This window comes from Molothrus aeneus, chromosome 15, assembly GCF_037042795.1.
Source record: "Molothrus aeneus isolate 106 chromosome 15, BPBGC_Maene_1.0, whole genome shotgun sequence".
NCBI classification, from domain to species: domain Eukaryota; kingdom Metazoa; phylum Chordata; class Aves; order Passeriformes; family Icteridae; genus Molothrus; species Molothrus aeneus.
This window is the reverse complement of record NC_089660.1, coordinates 15,041,118-15,060,685: the sequence shown is the minus strand read 5'-3', so window position 1 is coordinate 15,060,685 and position 19,568 is coordinate 15,041,118. Positions and strand designations below refer to the sequence as shown.

General features: G+C 40.8%; 1 protein-coding gene across 1 annotated transcript in view; it reads right to left on the bottom strand.

Annotated features, from left to right (window-relative positions):
* The window catches only part of DOCK2 (dedicator of cytokinesis 2), a 161,462-nt gene that overhangs the window by 29,711 nt on the left and 112,183 nt on the right, over window positions 1–19,568 (bottom strand). Inside the window, exons 30-34 of the mRNA XM_066560488.1 lie at window positions 16,747–16,825; window positions 8,122–8,222; window positions 7,965–8,023; window positions 6,550–6,698; window positions 1,225–1,310 (exon numbers count right to left, since the gene is read on the bottom strand). Coding sequence (XP_066416585.1) covers window positions 1,225–1,310; window positions 6,550–6,698; window positions 7,965–8,023; window positions 8,122–8,222; window positions 16,747–16,825 — 474 coding nt within the window. The remainder of the gene's footprint in view (window positions 1–1,224; window positions 1,311–6,549; window positions 6,699–7,964; window positions 8,024–8,121; window positions 8,223–16,746; window positions 16,826–19,568) is intronic.

Genomic DNA, 19,568 nt, shown 5'->3' with positions numbered 1-19,568 from the left:
GAGATCAGCTGATGAAAAAATGACCAAATGAATAAATGTGGAGGCAAATTTAAGTGGGTCTCACTCCAGTTGGAAAAGAGGCTTGAAATCCCTGCTTTGAAAGGTGTGAATGGAGGAGGACTTAAACCAAACCACCTGAGAGAACAGGTCCTACCACAGGCAGGTCACCAGCCTCTGCTCCAATACTCCATCTGCAGGAGTCATTCAACAAAATCTGGAGATAAGATGAATTGTCATCTTTAGAAATGTGGAAACTTTGAACTTGAGGCCTTCTGGAAAGTGGGACAGTAGCAAGGGGAAAAGGCAGATATGTCAGAGCAAGAAGGGGGCCTTGCAAAGGCTGGAGATCAAAAGCTCTGTGCTGTGTTTGATGGCACTCCTTGACTGCTCTGCTGAATGATGGGGTTTAACTGGATAGTGCCACTTTCCAAGAAAAGCTCTGGAATAAAGAGCAAAGAGCAAACAAGGTAAGCAAATTATGTTCCACAGCTCAGAAAGAGTGAACTTCAAAGTGTCACATACACAAGATCTGAGGCAAGCTTAGCTTTTTGCATAGATAAAGTCTCAGTTTGAACACTCTCTCCAGCTTTAAGGCACTGTAGTATTTCAAACTAGATGGAGAATTGCAGGATAGTCCAGAAAACATATGATAAACTGAAATACTGGGGTTGTTTACCCTAAGGGGAATCCTGAAGGAAACTAGACAGCAACATTCAAATTTGATAAAAGCTGCTGCAAAAAGAAACAGAATAAATGATTCTTTATGTCCCCTGTGTGTGTACCCAAAGCTTTCATGGTTCATCTGATGAGAGATGTGACTTTGCAAAGACTGCTACCCCTACCCAGAAATACAACCCATACAGGGTAGCAGGCTTTGAGCAAGTCAAACATGCACACAACATCACAAAGCCTTATTTAAATTCAGACTTGTCTGAATAATCTCTTGGATTCCAACCTAGACATGTAAAAATGCAGGTTAGGTATAACTTCTTCATAATTTAGTTGAAGCACAAAACAATGAAAAGCAGCCAGGAAAATAATTTCAATGAGCAAAACTGTAATGCAAACCAGGTGTAGTGAAGCATTATGGTATTTCCAGTCCCTTCATGAAAAAAGTTGCTAAGATTCTATTTTAGGTAAGGTTACCAACCTGAGAACTGGGAACAATAAGATAGAAACATGTCCTCAAGGCATTTGTTCTATTTATTCTCATGCACTACTTACATGGACTCAAACAACTGCATGTAGTGTTCATCCCCTCGTCCTCCTTCCACCTCATGATCCAGCTTCAAAATGATTTCATTTTCAAACTAATAAAGAAAGAAAAACACTGAGCAGCTATTCAGAGGTCAATACACTTCAATGTGGCATCAAAAATGTACCTTTGTATAATTATGTCTCATATTCCCAAAGGTTAAATGCTTGGACATATTCTGGCCTGGGCTTTTGGCATGGCTGAAGGCCTGGACACAGATTTTCACAAGTTTCCCCCGCACTGGGCACCAAGGTCAGTCTGTGGCAGCTACAGACAGTCTTGTCCTCATGCAAACAGCTGCATCCTGCTCAGAAGGCAGGAAAGATCTACCTCAGGGTTCTTGACAAGTCATTAACACATCAAGAGGCACACAGAGAGCATTAGTGGAGACCTACATTGAAATAAAGCTCAGTTGCTTTACATAGATCTAATTATTAAAACCACTGTAAAAATGACAGAATTCATTACTGTGCTAATGCTGCAGCAAGTTTTCACGTTCTTCTTTGATACAAAATTTCACACAATTGTCAGTACATGAATAATTCTGTTTCTCCCTGGAGTGTTTCTGTGTAATTGAGAGCTTTGGCAGGCTGGGATCCAGATCATCCCATCAGAGAACTGGAAGCCTCTCGTGGTATAAAGAATTACTGTAGTATTTCAGATAACTGCAATGCAAAATATTTTACCTTATTTTTACCTTATTTCAATATATCCTCATCAAAACATTCAGCTCTGAGCTGAAGAAATCAAGCCAGGGCTACACAGAGGGAAACAGTCCTTCCTCTTAGAGCATGAGGCAGGTCATGCATCTCTTCAGATGTGTTTTTAGAATTTCTTCACTTTTAAAGAACATGACATTCTAAAGGAAAATATGTTACTAGATGTACTTCCTTCAAGTAGGTCATGATTCAAACTCTCCACCCAGAAAAATGATTCATCATTTTTCAAGAAACAAAGGCCAAACTTTCCCTTCTTTCCTCCAGTGTCCAACCCAGATCTATTGGCCACCCTGATCCTGCAAAACTGCTCCTGAGACAGGAACTGAAGTGGCTTCTGCTTCTTTGAAGGAGCTTTGAAACAGCATCTGGAGCAGCCAAACTTCTCCAGTGCTCACACCAAGAGCAAAACTGGGGCTCAGAGCAGTGGCAGTGCAGGTACCCTCTGCTCTGGAAAGGGGCAGGGAGGAAGGAGCCATTTCCACCACTTTGTTACCTGCAGGTTTTGCTGCTCTAATATTAATTCTTTCTCTGTAATTAGAATACAAATGAAAGACTGCCTGTTGAACAGTACATTCTATACTGATATTAGAGAATAAAGAGCTATCATTGAAAAATAGCTTAACAGAAAAATAATAAAGTTTCTCTGCCTCATCCTGGTTGAAATAGAAGTTTAAAGGGCTCTGAGTTAATTTTTATGCACAAGCAGGATGTGTATTAGTATTTAATGTGGGAAACACAGGTGCATGGCAGTTTCAGGACAAGGAAATATTGAGCAAAAACATCCAATCCAGCCATTTTCTGGGGGCTTACTGCAGTAAGACAAATCTGTGAATATAGTGCAGGTCAAGCACCAGTTAAATCCAGCTCTTAAATCCTTCCTAGTACTTATTCAGCAGGTAGAGAATTGATTACTTCTCAAAGAGGCAATAATTTCACATTTCTGGATCTGAACAAAAAAACTCTTCCTAAGCATCTTTCCTGCAGTTTCTCAACAACCTGCAAGAAGTGAGAACATCAGTTGCTTGGACCAAATGAAAAAGTTGGCAGAATTATAGAATAAGGTTTTAAAGTTTCTGTGCCAACATTAAGCTCTGGAAAGTGTCTTTCTCCTCTCACTTAAACTGAGTGTGCCTAATTGTCACTGGCACCAATTTAGCTTTAAACCCTCCTGCTTCTCTAATAGATCCAGGGAATCTCCCCTTGGAGAAGATGTCCATGGATCTCTGTGAAGCACCAGGCTGTACAAACTCAGCCCTGCTGCTGATCTCACATCCCTCTGAAACCTTACACATAACAAGGTTTTGAGAGCTGAGAGAAAGAAATGTGGCTGTTTCCAGCAGGTGAATGTCCTGTGCCAGAGAACAGGACAGGAATCTCCTGTGCTGAGGACACCTCAGTCACCCTCTGAGTCCCCTGTGGGAGCTCAGAACATGAGGACACTGCCCTGGAGTCAATGTTTGTCCTCTAACAACGAGCCTGGAAACCTGAGCACACAGCAGCAGCCAGCACTGATTTCTGACACGGTCCCACAGCAGCCAGCAAGGAAAGCAAACACAGAAAACTTCCCCAGATGGCTCCAGCAGTTGGCAGAACCCACGAGAGATACTAAACTGAAAATGCTAAACACAAACAGAATGATTTATTTGAGCAAAAATATAAACACAGATGAATTAATCTTTCCTAAGCCAAGTTAAATCCTCAATGTAACTCAAATCCATGTTTATCTAAATGATATTTTCATTTACTCTGCAAAGAGCTAATTTTCCTCTTTTGTTTGTTTATTTGTTTCTTTAAGCAAGCATTTTCTAACTCCTGGCTCAGATCACAGTTAGAAGAAGCAGGACAAGGTCTCTTGATGATGTGTCTCCCTTTGGGAAGTCTCAATAAAATGCACAACCTGATCTTTCAAGGAAAGGAAAGGTGGCTTATCAGCATTTGGAGGATGGGACTTTTTTAACACATGAGCAATGAGCTTGTCTCACATAAGCAATGAGCTTCTCTTTTTATTTGAAGGAGAAAGGAATACATTTAGAGGACTGAGTCTATCCACAGACACTGAGAGATGAATAAATTGGCTTTCCAAGATTCCCAGCTCTCCGAGCTCATGATAGGCAGAGCCTCCATAGCTAAAATTAGGAGATATTAATGGCTCCCTCTCTACATCTTCAATTAGAGTTAAAATTACGAGCTTATGTAACACTGCTCTGGCTGAATGGAAAATACATGTGCAAAGTAGAAGAAAGGATTGCAAGAAAATGTCTTACTGTGTCCTACACCTACATACAGATTCCAAGCCATTAAATAGATTTGTAGAGCAATTAATTCTTGAGAAAAGCACAGGTGGAATTTTGTTTTCTCCGGGATTAGATGATTTCCTAGAAATAGCTAAATCAAATAAAATTCTTGCTGGATAAATTTAAGTGACTTTATGTCTTTACTGCCTGTATGTTGTGTGCACAGAGCAGGACACAGTCCCCAGCCCCAGCACACTCCCTGTGCCCCCAGAAGAGAGCCCTGTCCCAGCACAGCACCAGGGATGTTAACACAGACAGGATTTTTGGGAATGGTTATTAAATCTTGTTGGGAGTACCAGGCAAGCTCTGGTTCCTGTGCTGGTACAGGCTCAGCTCATAAAGATGTTTCTGCTTGTGCTGTTCCCCCTCTTCTCTCATTAGAGAAGATTAGATTAGAAATAAATTATTTATTTTTAAAGTTCCACAAAATTGTGTTTTAAATGAATGTCATTCTGGGCTCCTGAGTGCCCCAGGCACTCTTGAAATAACATGTTGTCATTCTCAAAATTTTATACTGAACCTTTAAAAAAAATATCCTTTCTACTACTAAATGTCAATTTGCAAATGAAAATTGCCCACTACTAAAACCTGGAATTTATGTGTTTGTGCACCCAGTAACTATCCATTCTTATTACTTACTTGCTCCTTTAAATTAAGGTGGTAATCATTTTAAAACATAGAACTTAATGTGCCTTTCCTTTAAAATACTTATTTTAAAAAACTTACCAGAATGGCTAAACTTACAGAGACAAGTTTTTTATCTTAATTACCTCATCCATAGCAAAGGAGAGGATAAACCCCATGATTCTTTATGAGGAAATGATCACAATTCCTAAAGCAGAACATTAGAGCCCAATGAGACTCAGCTGCTCAATTATGAAATAGTTTTTGCACCATCTGATAAAAACTCCCCCTTTTCCTTAAGCTGCAATAAACCCAATGTCCTTGTTCCTTGGCACTGTCAAATACCACCTGAAACTTCTTTTTATGGCAGGAGCAGTGATTCAGTGGGCACTGGAGGGCCTGGCCTCTCTCTGCCAGGCTCCCAGGCTGCGGCTGCTGTTCATCAGGCAGATGAGTGATGGCTTTTCAGGATTCCTGGGCTGCACAGATCTCTGTGTCTCTCCCAGGAGATGAGGTATAAGCCATGAGCAGGAAAACACTTTTAAGAAGGCAAATATAGGACTATCAGGACACAGAGGGAACAGATGCACAGAAACAAAGTGGTTTTTAATCTTGGCCTTGAACCAAAAGCTTTGCACTGTGGAATACAGACCAAAATGGAAATTCCATCTGCTCATTTGTTCCACACTTCATTGACACAGAAATGCCCCAAACGATTTAAAGTATTAAACATAGCTGGGTATATGAGATATTTATATTTACATGTGTCTAAAATGATGCCTTTTTGTTTGTCATTTTCCCTTACACAGATTGCTCTGAATTAATTATTTGTGTACTGCAGAGCTGAATATGCAATTTATAATTTACTGTGGGAGGCAGTGTGCAAACACAGAACAAGGTGATTCCATGCCCAAAGAGCTTGAGGAGAATGGAGATGTCAGACAGGGATGGATATTCCACTGCCCAGGCAGACACAGCAAGCAGTGGCAGGAAATTTAGATTAGAATCCCCAGTGCCCTGCCCCACCATCCCCAGTTCTATTCCATCAGTCAAAAATATTTCATTGCGGCGACTTAGAAATCCTTTTTCCTTTCAAAATGACTGCCAAAAACACTCCAGGAATTTCAGTTCTCCACAGTGATTTTTTTTTCTCACAATAAACATTTAAAAAGGTACAGTTTCCTGATAAATTTGATAACATATAATTAACTATTTGCTGCTACTCCTGTCAGATATTAAAACCTGGAAGTTTTGGCTTACCAATATCTATGTCACAAGGAGGAGGTATAAGGAAATATTTAGATTATAGAGGATCTCTAGAGGTCATTTAATTCTATCTCCTACTTAATGAAGGCCTGACTTCAATGTAAGTCTTGCTGCTCAGAACCTTTTCCAGTAAAATCCTGAAAATCTGGATTAAGATCCTGAAATCTCCCTGGATCTCTTTGCTATTCCATCTATTTCTTGCTGTTAATGCAACAAGTTTTGCCTAAGTCAAGCTAAGTCACTCTGGAGATCCCACACTTGCTTTTTCTTTGGTTCTCAATATTTGAGATTTCACTTTGTGTAGTCAGAAAAGTTCACTTGCCAAACATGTACCAGAAATACTGAGTACATGACATTTAAATGCATTTTCACACAGAGCATTTGTAATTACCTTTTTGAATTCTCCTGTTCTCTGATATTCACACAGCATCATGTCAAAGAAAATTGGGATCGTGGCTTTTCGTAGCTCGACTTCTGGAATAAGAGTCATTTCCAAGATGGGCCCCACCATCCCCGGAATAAAGCAAATTTTATTCTGGCCTGAAACAAAACCAAAAATTGAATATCTGAAGAGCAAACTGGATATTTTTAGGAAGACATCTAGGAGCTGCAATCATTTAAAGTACTGTTGAATCCATCTGTGTTGGTCAAGTCTTACAACTCAGTCACTTCATTTCTTCTCAAAAGCTTGGGGGCATGTGAATGGACATTGTCTCCTTCTAGGGTGCCAGAATGCAGTGTCAGGAATAAGCAGGAATGCCAGAGGAGTTGATATTTTCAGGGAAGAACTCAATTTTTAAAGTTTTTAACACATCCTTATAAATATTTAGACTAGAAAGTAATAGGTTACCCTAAAAACCTCCCAAATCTACCAGCAGGACACGGTAATGTCACATGGAGTAACCTTTCTGTAAAGGAGAAAACCATTACTGGCTTTTACAATAAAATTAGACATTGCAGCCATGAATCAAACCAACCAATGCCCCAAAATCAGCAGCAGTAACAGGAACACCATCCACAGAACTCAGCTGTCAACCCCACACTGAATTATCTGGGTTAAATCAGCTGTAACAAACACCCAAATGTGCAGAGCTCAGCCAGGCCCCAGGCATGGCTCAAACTCTGCCCTGGTAAATGGAGCAGAGCAGCAAACCCAGGAGCTGTGAGAGTGTCAATGCTGCCTGAACCTTGTGAGGAGACAAAAACCTTCTCAAAAACACAGGTGAGACTTGTTCCACACTAAGGAGTGCCTGAGTCTGATATTCCTCCCCTGTGTGTGCCATGTGAATTTTCAGTGCGAATGCCCCACCAAAATTTTGCCAGATAAAATGAATGTTCTACCTAAGTTCAGTTAATAACAAATGATCCCAAAGGAGTTAATGAGAAACTCTCAAAGGAGGAGCAGCAGAACCTGACTGGATGACCAATGTAAAAACTATTTTGGAATTTTAATCCGAGCAGATTCCACATCTGAGTCTCTTAATTGACAGAATCATAGGTTCGGGCTGAGAAGCAACCCTCTCAGGGAAAATTCATCCAGTTTCAATCCTGCAAAATAAGGTTCTGATGTCTGATTTTAGTCATGCTTGAAATCTGAGAGAAGCTTTTGAGTTCTCTTTTAAATACAAACCTGGCAGTGGTCCAACTGTATCTCATGTTGGCTCCAAGCTTAATCAGAGGAGTGAAAACATATTTTAAGTTCAAATAGCAGAAATATTTACAAAAGCACTTCATGTCAGATATTTTTCAATGGAAAAAACATCATGTGACAGATTCAGTTGCAGTGAAGCTCAGTTTGCTACTCACCAAGTTTGTACCACATGTCACGGATAGCAAAGCCAATTAAACGTCTCATATCTCCATATCTGGGAGAAAAGGAATATGAAAGGCATTTTTATCATTAACTTTTTTACCATTTTACCAGAAAATTAGAGATATAAGCTAAAGGATATATTTTACTTACTTGTTCTGGATTTTGTTGTATTTTGCATGGGAAAAGTTTTCTAGCTGTAGTGAATCTTGGGTAATAAAAGCCACAGCCAAATGAAAATAGTTGTTCCACAGCTGTAAATTGAATATAAGGAAATTATAATAATTTTGAGGAAAGCAGGAATAATATTAAATGATGCATAATGCAGAATAATTTATGAAACCAAACGATGCAAGCAATATGATATTTTTATATTATGCAGAGATGTACATCATTAGTACTATGCAATTAGCAGAAAAGCAAGAAAGATGAATTTTAATAACCACTACTACACATTTGCTCTTAATAACAGAGCAGCTGAATAAATATTGCTAAAAAAAAGATTCAAATGATATTCATTGGCCAACAACATTAAACCCTGAACCAAAGCAGGACTGGAGGAACATGTTACATGCTGGTGGAGCTTGGCAAACTGGAGCTAAGGCACCTATGTGGTTACACTGCATTTGAGCACCACTTCAAAAGGCATCTCCTGCCTCCTTTTCAGATCTAATTCAACTACCATTTCTATGAAATTCCAGTGTAATTTGTGAAGAGCTCTCCACATGAAAGAAGGACAAAATACATCCCTAAATAACAGCTGATAGTACTGAGTCTGTACTTGAAGTAGACAAAAAGTCTCTGTGCTTACAGTGCACAACCCTTCATTCCTGAAAGCAAACTATTTGTTCTACAGACAATTAAAAACAAGCACTTCTCACACTAGAAAGGGAAAATAGAAACTTCCCTAGGAAACCCAAATTTAAGGAAGGAAATACAATTTTCAGAAGCTTTTAGGCAGTCAGCAGCAGCTTTAAACACTTAAAAATGCAGCTGTAGCTAAAAGCAGCAGTAGGGCTCAGTGAGAGAGCAAAAGGCAATGAGGAATGTATTCAGTGGTGGTTCAAAGGATGGAACAAAACACGGGACAGAGATCTTCATTTTGTGTGGTGCAATACAAGCCTGGGTTGGGAACCCACACAAACAGCCTGAAAACAAAATATTCCATCAAAAACTTTAGTGGCCTCTACCCTTTGTAGCCTGGAAAACTCCAGTGTGCAAATAACCAGGAAAACCAGATCCCACACCCAGAACCACAGACATTTCCCATAATAAATAAAATTCTCAGGTGTCCTCTGTAATTTGAGGATGATTCTGCTGTGGATTTCTCCCTCCCTTGGAGGCTGTGCCCAGCAGAGCTGCTGCCCTGCACACACCAGCCCAGCCCTGCAGCCAATGCACAGCCTGGCTCAGCAGCACAAATGTTGTTTATTTCCTTAAAGGCCTGTTTTACTCTCTCACCAAATATTTTAAGAGGTTATTTTGGCCAGTGTGGAGTTCTCAGCCCCTTGAGAAGTTGTGTTTGTTGATGTGCAGGGAGCACACTCTGTATGTGTCAATTATAGCAGTGAAATGGAAAATTCCTCAAATTGTTCTAGTTTGTGGGGCTGAAAATGAAGGCTTATTCCCAAATGGCCTCTTATTTCATTCAATGGCTCCAAGTCAGTGTCACCTTTGTCAGAGGCACACTCCACAGACTCAATCTCCTTATTTATATAAAACTTTTCCTTCCACCCCCAGAGTACCCCAAAATGGCTGAAAAATGGATTCCTTTTCCTTTCAATTGCATATTCAAATTACAGGCTCACAGGATTTAAGCACCAAAACTAACTTTAAAACTCTATGAGATAAAGTAGTCTCTCTCTGAAGTAAAACAATATGGAAACAGATTTCTAAAATGCCAAAATTATTCTTATGAGACACGTTTTGTTTTCTCTTAACCCCATAATAACATTCCAAGGTGTTTTGGACATCTGTCGAATTGGAAAAGGTGGAATTAATTTAGTAGGAAATTTCCAGCCATCTCACGAAGAAGAGATTTGTTAGTTATCCTAAAAAATCATGCAGGAGTAAAGGCTGCAGCCTCCTCCTTCACACACCTCTGAAAGCTGATATTTGCTGGTGGAAGGATCAAATATGAACTTCAAACTCTGTAATTTGATAATTTTCAAATGCAGAGTATGATATATAACATATAAAAATACAACACTTTCATATTTCCAGTATAGTTAATTCTAGCTAAATTTCCCAATGGTTTCATTCCCTATTAACCCCTGCACTGTTTCTGCAATGTCTGTCACTGTCATACATAGATTTTTGCAGTGTGCATTTTTCTCCTGTGTATTTGTAATACTCTGAGGGTTTTGATCTTGGGGTTTCTAAAAGATTTTAATATAAAAAATAAGCTGCACAATTCTGTTTGTGAATTGTGTTTGTTGAAATACATTTCATTACTGCTGAGTTATTAATGGAGCATAGCTCATGCAAGAAGGGTAGGAAAACACAAAAATAAGCATTTTCTTTCAAATCAGACTGACGTTAGATTTTGGATTATGCCTTTTATAATAGAATTCTGTAGCATAGGTGATTAATATATGAATTACAATCACTCTACCAGCACGGATATAGAATTGCAATCCTTTCTAATGCCCTGTGAATGTAGTGCTAAGGGAGGGAGGGAGGAGCAGGAATCAATAACTGCATTTCCAGAGCAGAGGCTCTACAGCAGATGTGCGAGCACAACAAAATGGGTTGGGTTTGGTCACCCTGCCCTGCCCCAGGGTGTCAGGCCCTGCCATCTCCAAGCAGGAACATTCCCAAGGGAATGGCTCAAAAGCCACCCAGGAATCCAGTGGCACCAAGGGTGGGATGGTCACAGGGCAGGTGTGTTCCCTCCTGTATGGAAACCCCTCCTGGGCAGGGCAAGACTCCAAACCAAAGGTTGTGATGGTGTCTGAGAGTCCCCAGGATGAGGGAAGAGATGAGAATCTTGACTCCAAGTTCTCACAAGGCTAATTTATTATATGATGATATTATATTATATTAGAAGAAAATGACATACTAAAACTATACTAAAGAAAGAGAAAAGAGACATCAGAAGGCTAGCAAAGAACAAATAATAAAATCTTGTAACTGACCAGAGAGTCTGACACATCTGGACCATGATTGGTCATCAAGTAAAAACAATCCACATGGAACCAATCAAAGATGCACCTGTTGGTAAAGCAACCTCCAAACCCCATTCCAAGCAATCAGATAATCATTGCTTACATTTTGTTTCTGAGGCCTCTCAGCTCCTCAGGAGAAAAATCCTGGCAAAGGGATTTTTCAGAAAATATGTCAGTGACAAAAGGTGCTGGAGCCAGGAGGTGACAGGGACAGCAGAGTGAAAATGCTCTGTCCTGGACAGGGTAACACCCTGCAATGACATCAGCTGCCAGCAGAAACAAAAATGTCCTGGAATTGTCCTATTTACCACAGATGGCATCCTCTCAGACAGCTGTTGAAGATACCATGAATGTGTTGCAAAAGTTCAGAAAATAACACAGTTTTTGTTACAATTAAAACAAAGACACCAGGGTGACCTTCAGAGAACACTTTTTCAAAAATATATTCCACAATTTTTAAGATTTTTGTTTCTTTGTTAAGCCTTTTCTAAAGAGCCCATCTCAACTCCTGCACCCTAAATCCAGAATTTACACCTTTTGATGGTGTAGCTGTTCTGCTGCCCTGCAAATGCCCAGCTGCAAAGCAGTGGTCTGGACATTGCGTCCAATCTCCACATTTGAAACTGGCAAATCCCTGAAGAGCTGTTACTTGATACAAACCAGCAGAAATCCCAACATTCCAACATCTTTTAAGACTGGATGTTATGCCAATGGCGGAATTTCCTTTGTCTTTCCCAGGAGAAGCCAATAATGAGCCCTACACCACCAGCACTCCCCATCTCCAGAGGAAAGGAAACATCAAAGGCAGCCCACAACAAATCCTCATAAAACTGCATAATGTGGTTCTGGCTGGGGGCACCAGTGTGCAGGCACTGCCTGAGACAGCTCTGCAATCAACTAAGAGAATACTGGGGAATATTATAGTAATATTGGGAGCAAACAAACAAAAAGATGGAAAAGAGAAAAATAAGCAATTTGCAATCACACTGATCAGACTTTTTGTAGACATGAAATGCAACAATGAAGTCAAATGAGCAATAAGACATTGAGTGACATGGTCTTCAGGGGAAAGTCTAACCTCAGAACTGCTTGCCTTTTTTTCCTGTATGCAATCAGTATATCTCCTTCTATTCTCTCCATAGGGTCATCCTGAATTGTCTTAGGTTGGAAATGGGGGTGTGTGTTCTATCCCCATCTGTCAGAGCTGGGGCAGTTCTCTGCTGTCCATGGGGCAGTTTTTTCTTTCTCTCTCCCCCAGCCAATCCTCCCTCCAGGAGATCTCTGCTGTCCATGGCCACTGAGTGTCCCTGCAGGGCTGATCCAGTTCCATCATCCCATGGGAGATGCTGCGCCCAGGGGAGGAGCCAAGCATTCCTACCTGGATCCAATCTGAGCTTTGGGACAGCACAGCAGCCTTTGCCCAGTGCATTGCCAGAGGAGCAGCTTCTGCTGCCCTGCATTGCCAGAGGAGCAGCTTCCTACTGCCCTGCATTGCCAGAGGAGCAGCTTCTGCTGCCCTGCATGGCCAGAGGGAGCCCAGGCCCATCTCCAGCAGCCCTGGAGCTGCAGAGGAAAACTCCCCCCTTGTGCAGGATCCCTGCTGCAGCAGAGCCACAGCTGGCACTGCAGGAGGGCTGAGCCCCCATGGGATGGGGCTGTGCCACCCCCTGACACACAGGGGGCAGGGACTGCTCTCACTCTGGTAGTTTTTATTACTGCATTGTTTATTTTATTTTTTATTTTCTTCCCTAATAAAGAACTGTTATTCCTGATCCTATATCTTTGCCTGAGAGCCCCTTAATTTCAAAATTACAGCAATTGTGAAGGAGGGGGGGTTACATTTTCCATTTCAAGGGAGGCTCCTGCCTTCCTTTACAGACACCAGTCTTTTCAAACCAAGACATGAATACAGGGTCTTAAGCTAGAATACTTTCCACAGTTGCAAGCCTTCAGACTTGTCCTTACAAGCTCTTACAAGCTCTTCTGTACCTGGAGGGACACCTGCCAGTTCAGCTGCTCCAGCTGTGAAGGCAGGAGCTGCTAAAATCCTTCAGACAGGTCATCAGCTGAATTAATTCCTCAGAATCCTGGAGTGAGAAAATATTCCCTGCCTTTCTAGATAACCTGTTTCAATATTTAACATAACCTCTTTATAGCTAACATAAATACAAGAAAATAACTTGTTTCAAATCCAGGGACATGAATAGAATAGAAACTGCTAAATATTGAGGGCTTTTACCTACTCCAATAATTCCTGCTGAAATTCCAGATTTCTGTCCATTAAATCCTCATGTTCCAGTTTATGTTCAGTACTGAAGAATGCAGAGTCATGCATTATGCAAGACTCTGTCCCTGTTTGTACTGTAGGCACCATGAATATTGGGAGCTCTCCTTCACTCCTACTTCATGGTTTATTTTGGTCAATCACTTAATGAAATTTCACTCTATTCTCTCCTGTAAAATGATTTCCTCTAGAGCTAACAGCTTTGTTTTATCAGCACAACAGTAAATATTCCATAACAGAAGCCCTCCAGGCAGACCTGGCTTTGTTGTGTTAGGTTTTGCTGCATGCTGACACTGGAGAATCTCTGTAGGACACGACCTCTGAGTGCCACTGATGTACTGAATCCACTCCTTGTGCACTCTGTGTGCAAACCCAGAAAAAAACCCAAACCAAGGAGAATCACCCCCCACCCAGCAGGCACAAAACCCTCAGATATCAGCTGATTTTTTTACCTCCAAACCCAAAGATCCCCAAGCCAAAGGCCCATTGTGGCCCTTGCTGCCTGCCCAGTGCAATGACAACCTCAGCGTCAGAGCTCTGGGGTTGGGGAAGGGCTCCCTGCCAAAATGGGAGGGTGGATCTGAGGGATAACTGTGCTGAGGCAGGAAATTTAACAGCCCTTCACTGCTGTGCTAGGCAGGGCTTTGGGATTGTTCTCTCTATCCAACAGCCTCAGCACTGAACCTCTGGCTTTAAGGCAATGCTGAGGTCTAAAGTGAAGGACTGGACCCACTTTGATCAGAGAGAGCACATCCTTTCCCAGTCCCTAAATGGTAACACCTTTTTCCCTCCTATCTGAATCACATAATAAATGAAAAAAGCAATTTACTTTGCAAACAAGAAAGAGGCCAGGAACCTTTTTTTTTTTCCTCCATTTAACAAGCTCACCTAGAGTAGCAAAAATTTTCTTCTTTGCATCTCTCTGGATTTAAATCACACTTTCTTAGATACTCAACTGCTTCACAGCTGACTTGCTTTGTTTGCTTTGGTTGACTACTATTTATTGCCATGCAACCACCCAGCCAAGTGAAAGTCCTCAGATCTGTTTCCCTGTGCTTTAAACAGCTTTTCAAATTTTCCTTTTAATTAAGACTTTGCTCCAACTCTTAATAATCTGATCTGAGAACACCATCCTGCAAACAGTAAAAGCATTCACTTGTTTACAAAGGTGTAAACAAAGCATATTTTTATTTTAAATAACACTCTGACTGATTTGCAGCTCCATTCTCCCCAGCCCACTCAGCTCCTCCTGCAGTGGGCTCAGGGTCCTGCCCCAAACCCACCTGAGGGTTGGGATGTGTGGGACTGCCTGAGATGGGGATCTCTTAACAAACATCAAAGTTACATTCTTCCAAAGTTTCTATCAAAATAGAGAAAGCAAGTTTCTTTGTTTCTATTTTTTATAGGAATGTCAATTAAAACAGAAATACAGCTACATAGTAGCTGTACTGTAAGGTGAGCTATTTTATAAAGTACATTAGTGTCTCATTTACTTTGAGTTAACCACTGCTCAGGTTTGTTTACAGCCAAGATGTATTAATAAAAAAAAATACTGTGGGAAATCAAATTTAAATTTATAATTAAGGATATTAGACCATGTGCTTTGCACTATTCAGACCTTTTTTAGTTCAGTAGCAACTTTTTGAATTAGTATATTTAAGGAACTCTTAGAAGGTTTGCAGAGCTTTTATTCATGAAAGAAAAGGAAGGTAACACCTTGATTTGTACTTTAAAGTCTCTCATGAAGAGTATTACAATTCTTTACAGGGCACCACTTATTTATTATAACATTGTTTACCTTCCTCAGAGCCTCCAGATATTTGACAAGTCATGAATAAAAGAGCATTCATGCATCCCCTTGAACTACAAGGTGCAGTGTTGAACCACAACATCCCTGGTTGTTTGATAACACTTTGGGAGGCACAGAATTGCCACAGGAAAGAGCTGAAAGAAAGGCTCCAGATCAAACTGCTGCTTTCACTTTGAAAAAAGTGTACACCTTAATAAAGCTTTGACAGATCCAGTCTTTATTGTCTGTGTGATTTTGGTACTCTGCACTTGGTGATGTCCTTCAGGCCTTTGTTATCTGCTTTTAAAAATTACTGACACATCATGCAGTAAAATTGATCAAGTACTACAGAAACAATAGGTTATAAACTGCCTGTTAATAAACTGATAGAGCCCAGGACAGATTATATCACAAATATGTCAAGGGCCTGAGAGTTTCCAACAGGGCTATTTACTAAAAAAATGTATTTTAAGTTTGTTGGAAGAAACATCTTTCGTTGTGATTCAAAAATCATCATTAATATCATACATATATACATTTCTATAATCACACCTTTTGAAGGTAAAACATTTTTAATTAAATAAAGCAGGGAAAACCTCTACATTTCCTACTTGGAAATGTAACTGTAACTGAGTGTGAATCTTTTACCTTTCTTTTCAGTACTGTCTTTCCAACTCTTCCTGTATAACCACTTCTGTGGCTCCTCTGCAGCTCTTTGGGACCAAGGGGTTTTGTGTTGAGGACCAAGAGACCAATTCCCAAACAGTTTTTAGCACAAGTGGAATCATTTAAAACAGATTGAAAGCTGTGAGATGAACCATGAAATATAAAGTTCTGAACTTTACATAAAGGGTGAAACAGAATAATTTCACACATCATGATCACACAGCACTTAGTGACAAATCCTCAATCTAAAAGTGTATTTGCATTTTAATACCAATTTAATGAATGTGAAAACTATAGATGTTTTCATTTTTATCTAAAGGAAGCCAAACATGGTAAAATGTACAGTGAAAGAGTTCAGTTGCACAGAATGATATTGAACAAACAAAAAAAACCCAACTAACCCTAATTAATAATGATTGCAGAAAGAACTAATACAAACAAATAGGTGAAGATAGACTTGTCAGAGAAGACTAGAAGTCAAAAATAAATTCTAAGTGCTAAATACTCTAGGAATCAGCAAAGTTAAGCTCTTTCTGTCCCACATCCATAGCACTGACATTGTAAAGACTCCATGTGTTACATCTGAGATTGACTTTCTGAATTCACTTGGCTAACTAAGAAAAAGAAGAGTTTTCTCCTTGCCAGTCCTGAGCAGAGTTGCAGAAGAAAATACCCTGCTTGGGTGCCTTATCATAAATAATCAAAGCCCAGCTCTGATGTCATGGAAGATGGTCCAATCCTGCCCCACCCAAATCCACAGCCTGTCTGAAAGTGTAAATATCAGTCTGAAACTGATACTGGCACAGCACCAGGAAGGGCTCTGGAGATGTGCACACTCTGCTTTGGCTCAGCTAAAAACCCCAAATACTTACTTGGACTTCAAAATTCATGTTCTCCAAAAATTTCTGGTTCATTGTCTCTGCAAATTTGTTGATGGCTCTCAAGAAGACTCTAAAAAACCAAAAAAGCAGTGATACAGATAAATGAATGTAACCTCTGGCAATCCATACCCACTGTGTGTGGTACTGGTGGCAGCACATTTGGCACTGGACACACTGGAAGCACCACACACGAGCACAGCAGGTGACAATCTGGACAGTGGCACAGGATTTAAAGTGTTGCCCATTAAATGATGACACAATTGTCAAAAAGCTTTCTCCACCTCTGCTGGAAAAGTCAGACAATAGAATTTTGTTTCCCCTGCTGCACACTCTGCTGCACTCCTGAGAAAACAGAGCAATTCTTTCCAATCCAGTGTCACCTTGTGCCAAACCCAGGTGCCTCACAAGGGTGGCATCACCTCCTCTCGGGGTCTGACAGCTGAAACAGCTCCTGTGCTCACATCATTGCTTAGGAGCTGCACCTCAAAGAAATAAAGTGCAGCTTCTCAGTTCTCTTACAGCTGGGGAGGGCAGGACAACACCTCTGCCTACCTTCCTCCCCAGGTGGATTATAAAACCATTCCAAACAGTGAAAATACACATTCAAAATACTACACAGTTACATCTTCCAAGAGTAAGAGCATGAACATTACCCCTCCAGCCTGAAAAGCAGCACCTATTTAAGCTCTTGATTAATGCAGCATGATTAAATCATTTTTGTAAAACTAATTTCTGACTTCCCAGCACGGGACATTTGTAAAACAAAAATCAATTGTATCTTTAAATATTTATAAAGTTTATTTTAATAATTCAGTTGTTTTCAAAATTGGAAATTGACTGAAAGTGATCATTTGCCTCTGCTTCATAGGCAATTTTTTAATGCTAATAAGTGGAAATATTTCTATGGAAAACACTGTAAGGGCAAACAGAACAGTGAACACAAGGGAAAACCAATCCTAACTGTTCAAATATAATGATTGGCTGTCAACTAGATACTCCCAGTCATGAAAAAGTCTAATATTACAACAGCCAGGCCCAGAAATCCCCATCATTTCAGTGATTAGCAACATCAGAGAAAGCTATAATTCAATAATTAGGATTATCAGCAAAAGATTAAGAAACCACAGGCTATCCATGGGTTCCTGTCCAAGGAATGCTGTGTCCTTGTGCTGGGCTCTCTGTGGTGTTTTTGGTGTCCTATCTCAAAAGGATAAACAAATAGAAAAAGAAAGAAGAGAGAAGAAAACATGCAAATAATTGTGACACAGAAATGACCCTCAGTCAGGGGCAGTGTGACACAGGAGGGAGCTGACAGGATTTATAAAATCCAAAGCAACGTGGAGATGAGAGACTGAGAGCTCACAGAGAAGCATCAAGAGCCCTGAACACAACCAGGGTGTGCATCCAAAATAAACCCAGGTTCTGTGTAAACTCTGCAGCTCATTGGTACAGGGTGCTGCAAATACCTGGATTTTACACTGGCTCAGAAGTGAGCAGACCCATCAAAGACTAAACTGAAGGGAACACCATTAAATGCCATTGGTCACTGGGGGCTGGTAGAACACAGCAAACAAGCTCTGCTGTTACTCTGCTCCCCTGGCAGCCCTCTGTGAGCCACTGGAGAAACAGGGAAAGGAGTTGTAGTCTCATCACAAAAAAAGAGATAAATTAGAAGGTCTAAGTTCAGTTTCTTAATGAGGGAGGTAAAGCAAAAGTTCAGCTTTTGGCAAGCTTACAACAGGGAATCCCACATAACCACTGAGCAACACAGGAGCTCCCTGCTTCATTAGAGCAGTGAGTGGCTAGAGTGAGATCCTCTCTTGGGGTGAGGTTCTCCAGGAGGAAAATGTTCTTTGTGAAAACCTACAGAAGAATTTCTTTCCATCTGTTTAGCATTCTCCTGTATTGCTGATGGGACCAAGGAAATTCAGTAATTATGCAGTTTCTCACATCCTGCCAAGTCCTTTTTGTAAAGGTGACCAGAGGGACACTGCAGGAGCAGTGGCAGGGGGAGGGAGCAGATTTCTGGTGGTGCTGTGTCACCTCCACATCACCCCACACACTCAGCTGAGCTTCCTCCCCATCCAGGGCAGGTCCAGAGGTCCAGGGCATCCTCTGATCCATCCTCCAGACTGGCTCAGCTAATCTTGCCAGCTGAATTAAGGGGCTGATTTGTGACAAGCCAAGTGGCATCAAATCTCCTCCAGTTCCAGAAATCTAATTTTGCTCAGGGCTGCCCTTGCAGGCTGTCACTGCTCTGCTGAACATCTTGAGCTCACTCACAGGGCTGCCCTGTGCCCACAGTGCCACCTCCCAAGCTCTGCCACCTTTATATGACCAACTCCTAAATGGGATTCCTGCTGGGAGCTGTCCTATTGGATTTGGGTTGCCCCCAGATGGAAGAAGGAATGAATCTGAATCCATGTTCTCAGAATGCTAATTTATTATTTTATGATACTATATTATATTAAAGATACTAAACTAAACTCTCCTAAAGAATACAGAAAGGATACTTACAGAAGGCTAACAAGATAATAATGAAAACTCTGACTCTTTCCAGAGTCCCAGCACAGCTTGGCCCTGATTGGCCAAAGAGTCAAAATAATTCACAGCAGAAACCAATGAAACAATCGCCTGTGGGGAAACAATCTCCAAACACGTTCCAAAGCAGCAAAACACAGGAGAAGCAAATGCGATAATTATTGTTTTCATTTATCTCTGAGGCTTCTCAGCTTCCCAGGAGACAATCCTGGGTAAGGGGATTTTTCAGAAAATATGACTGCCATAGTGTCCCACACTGCCCACAAGCAAAT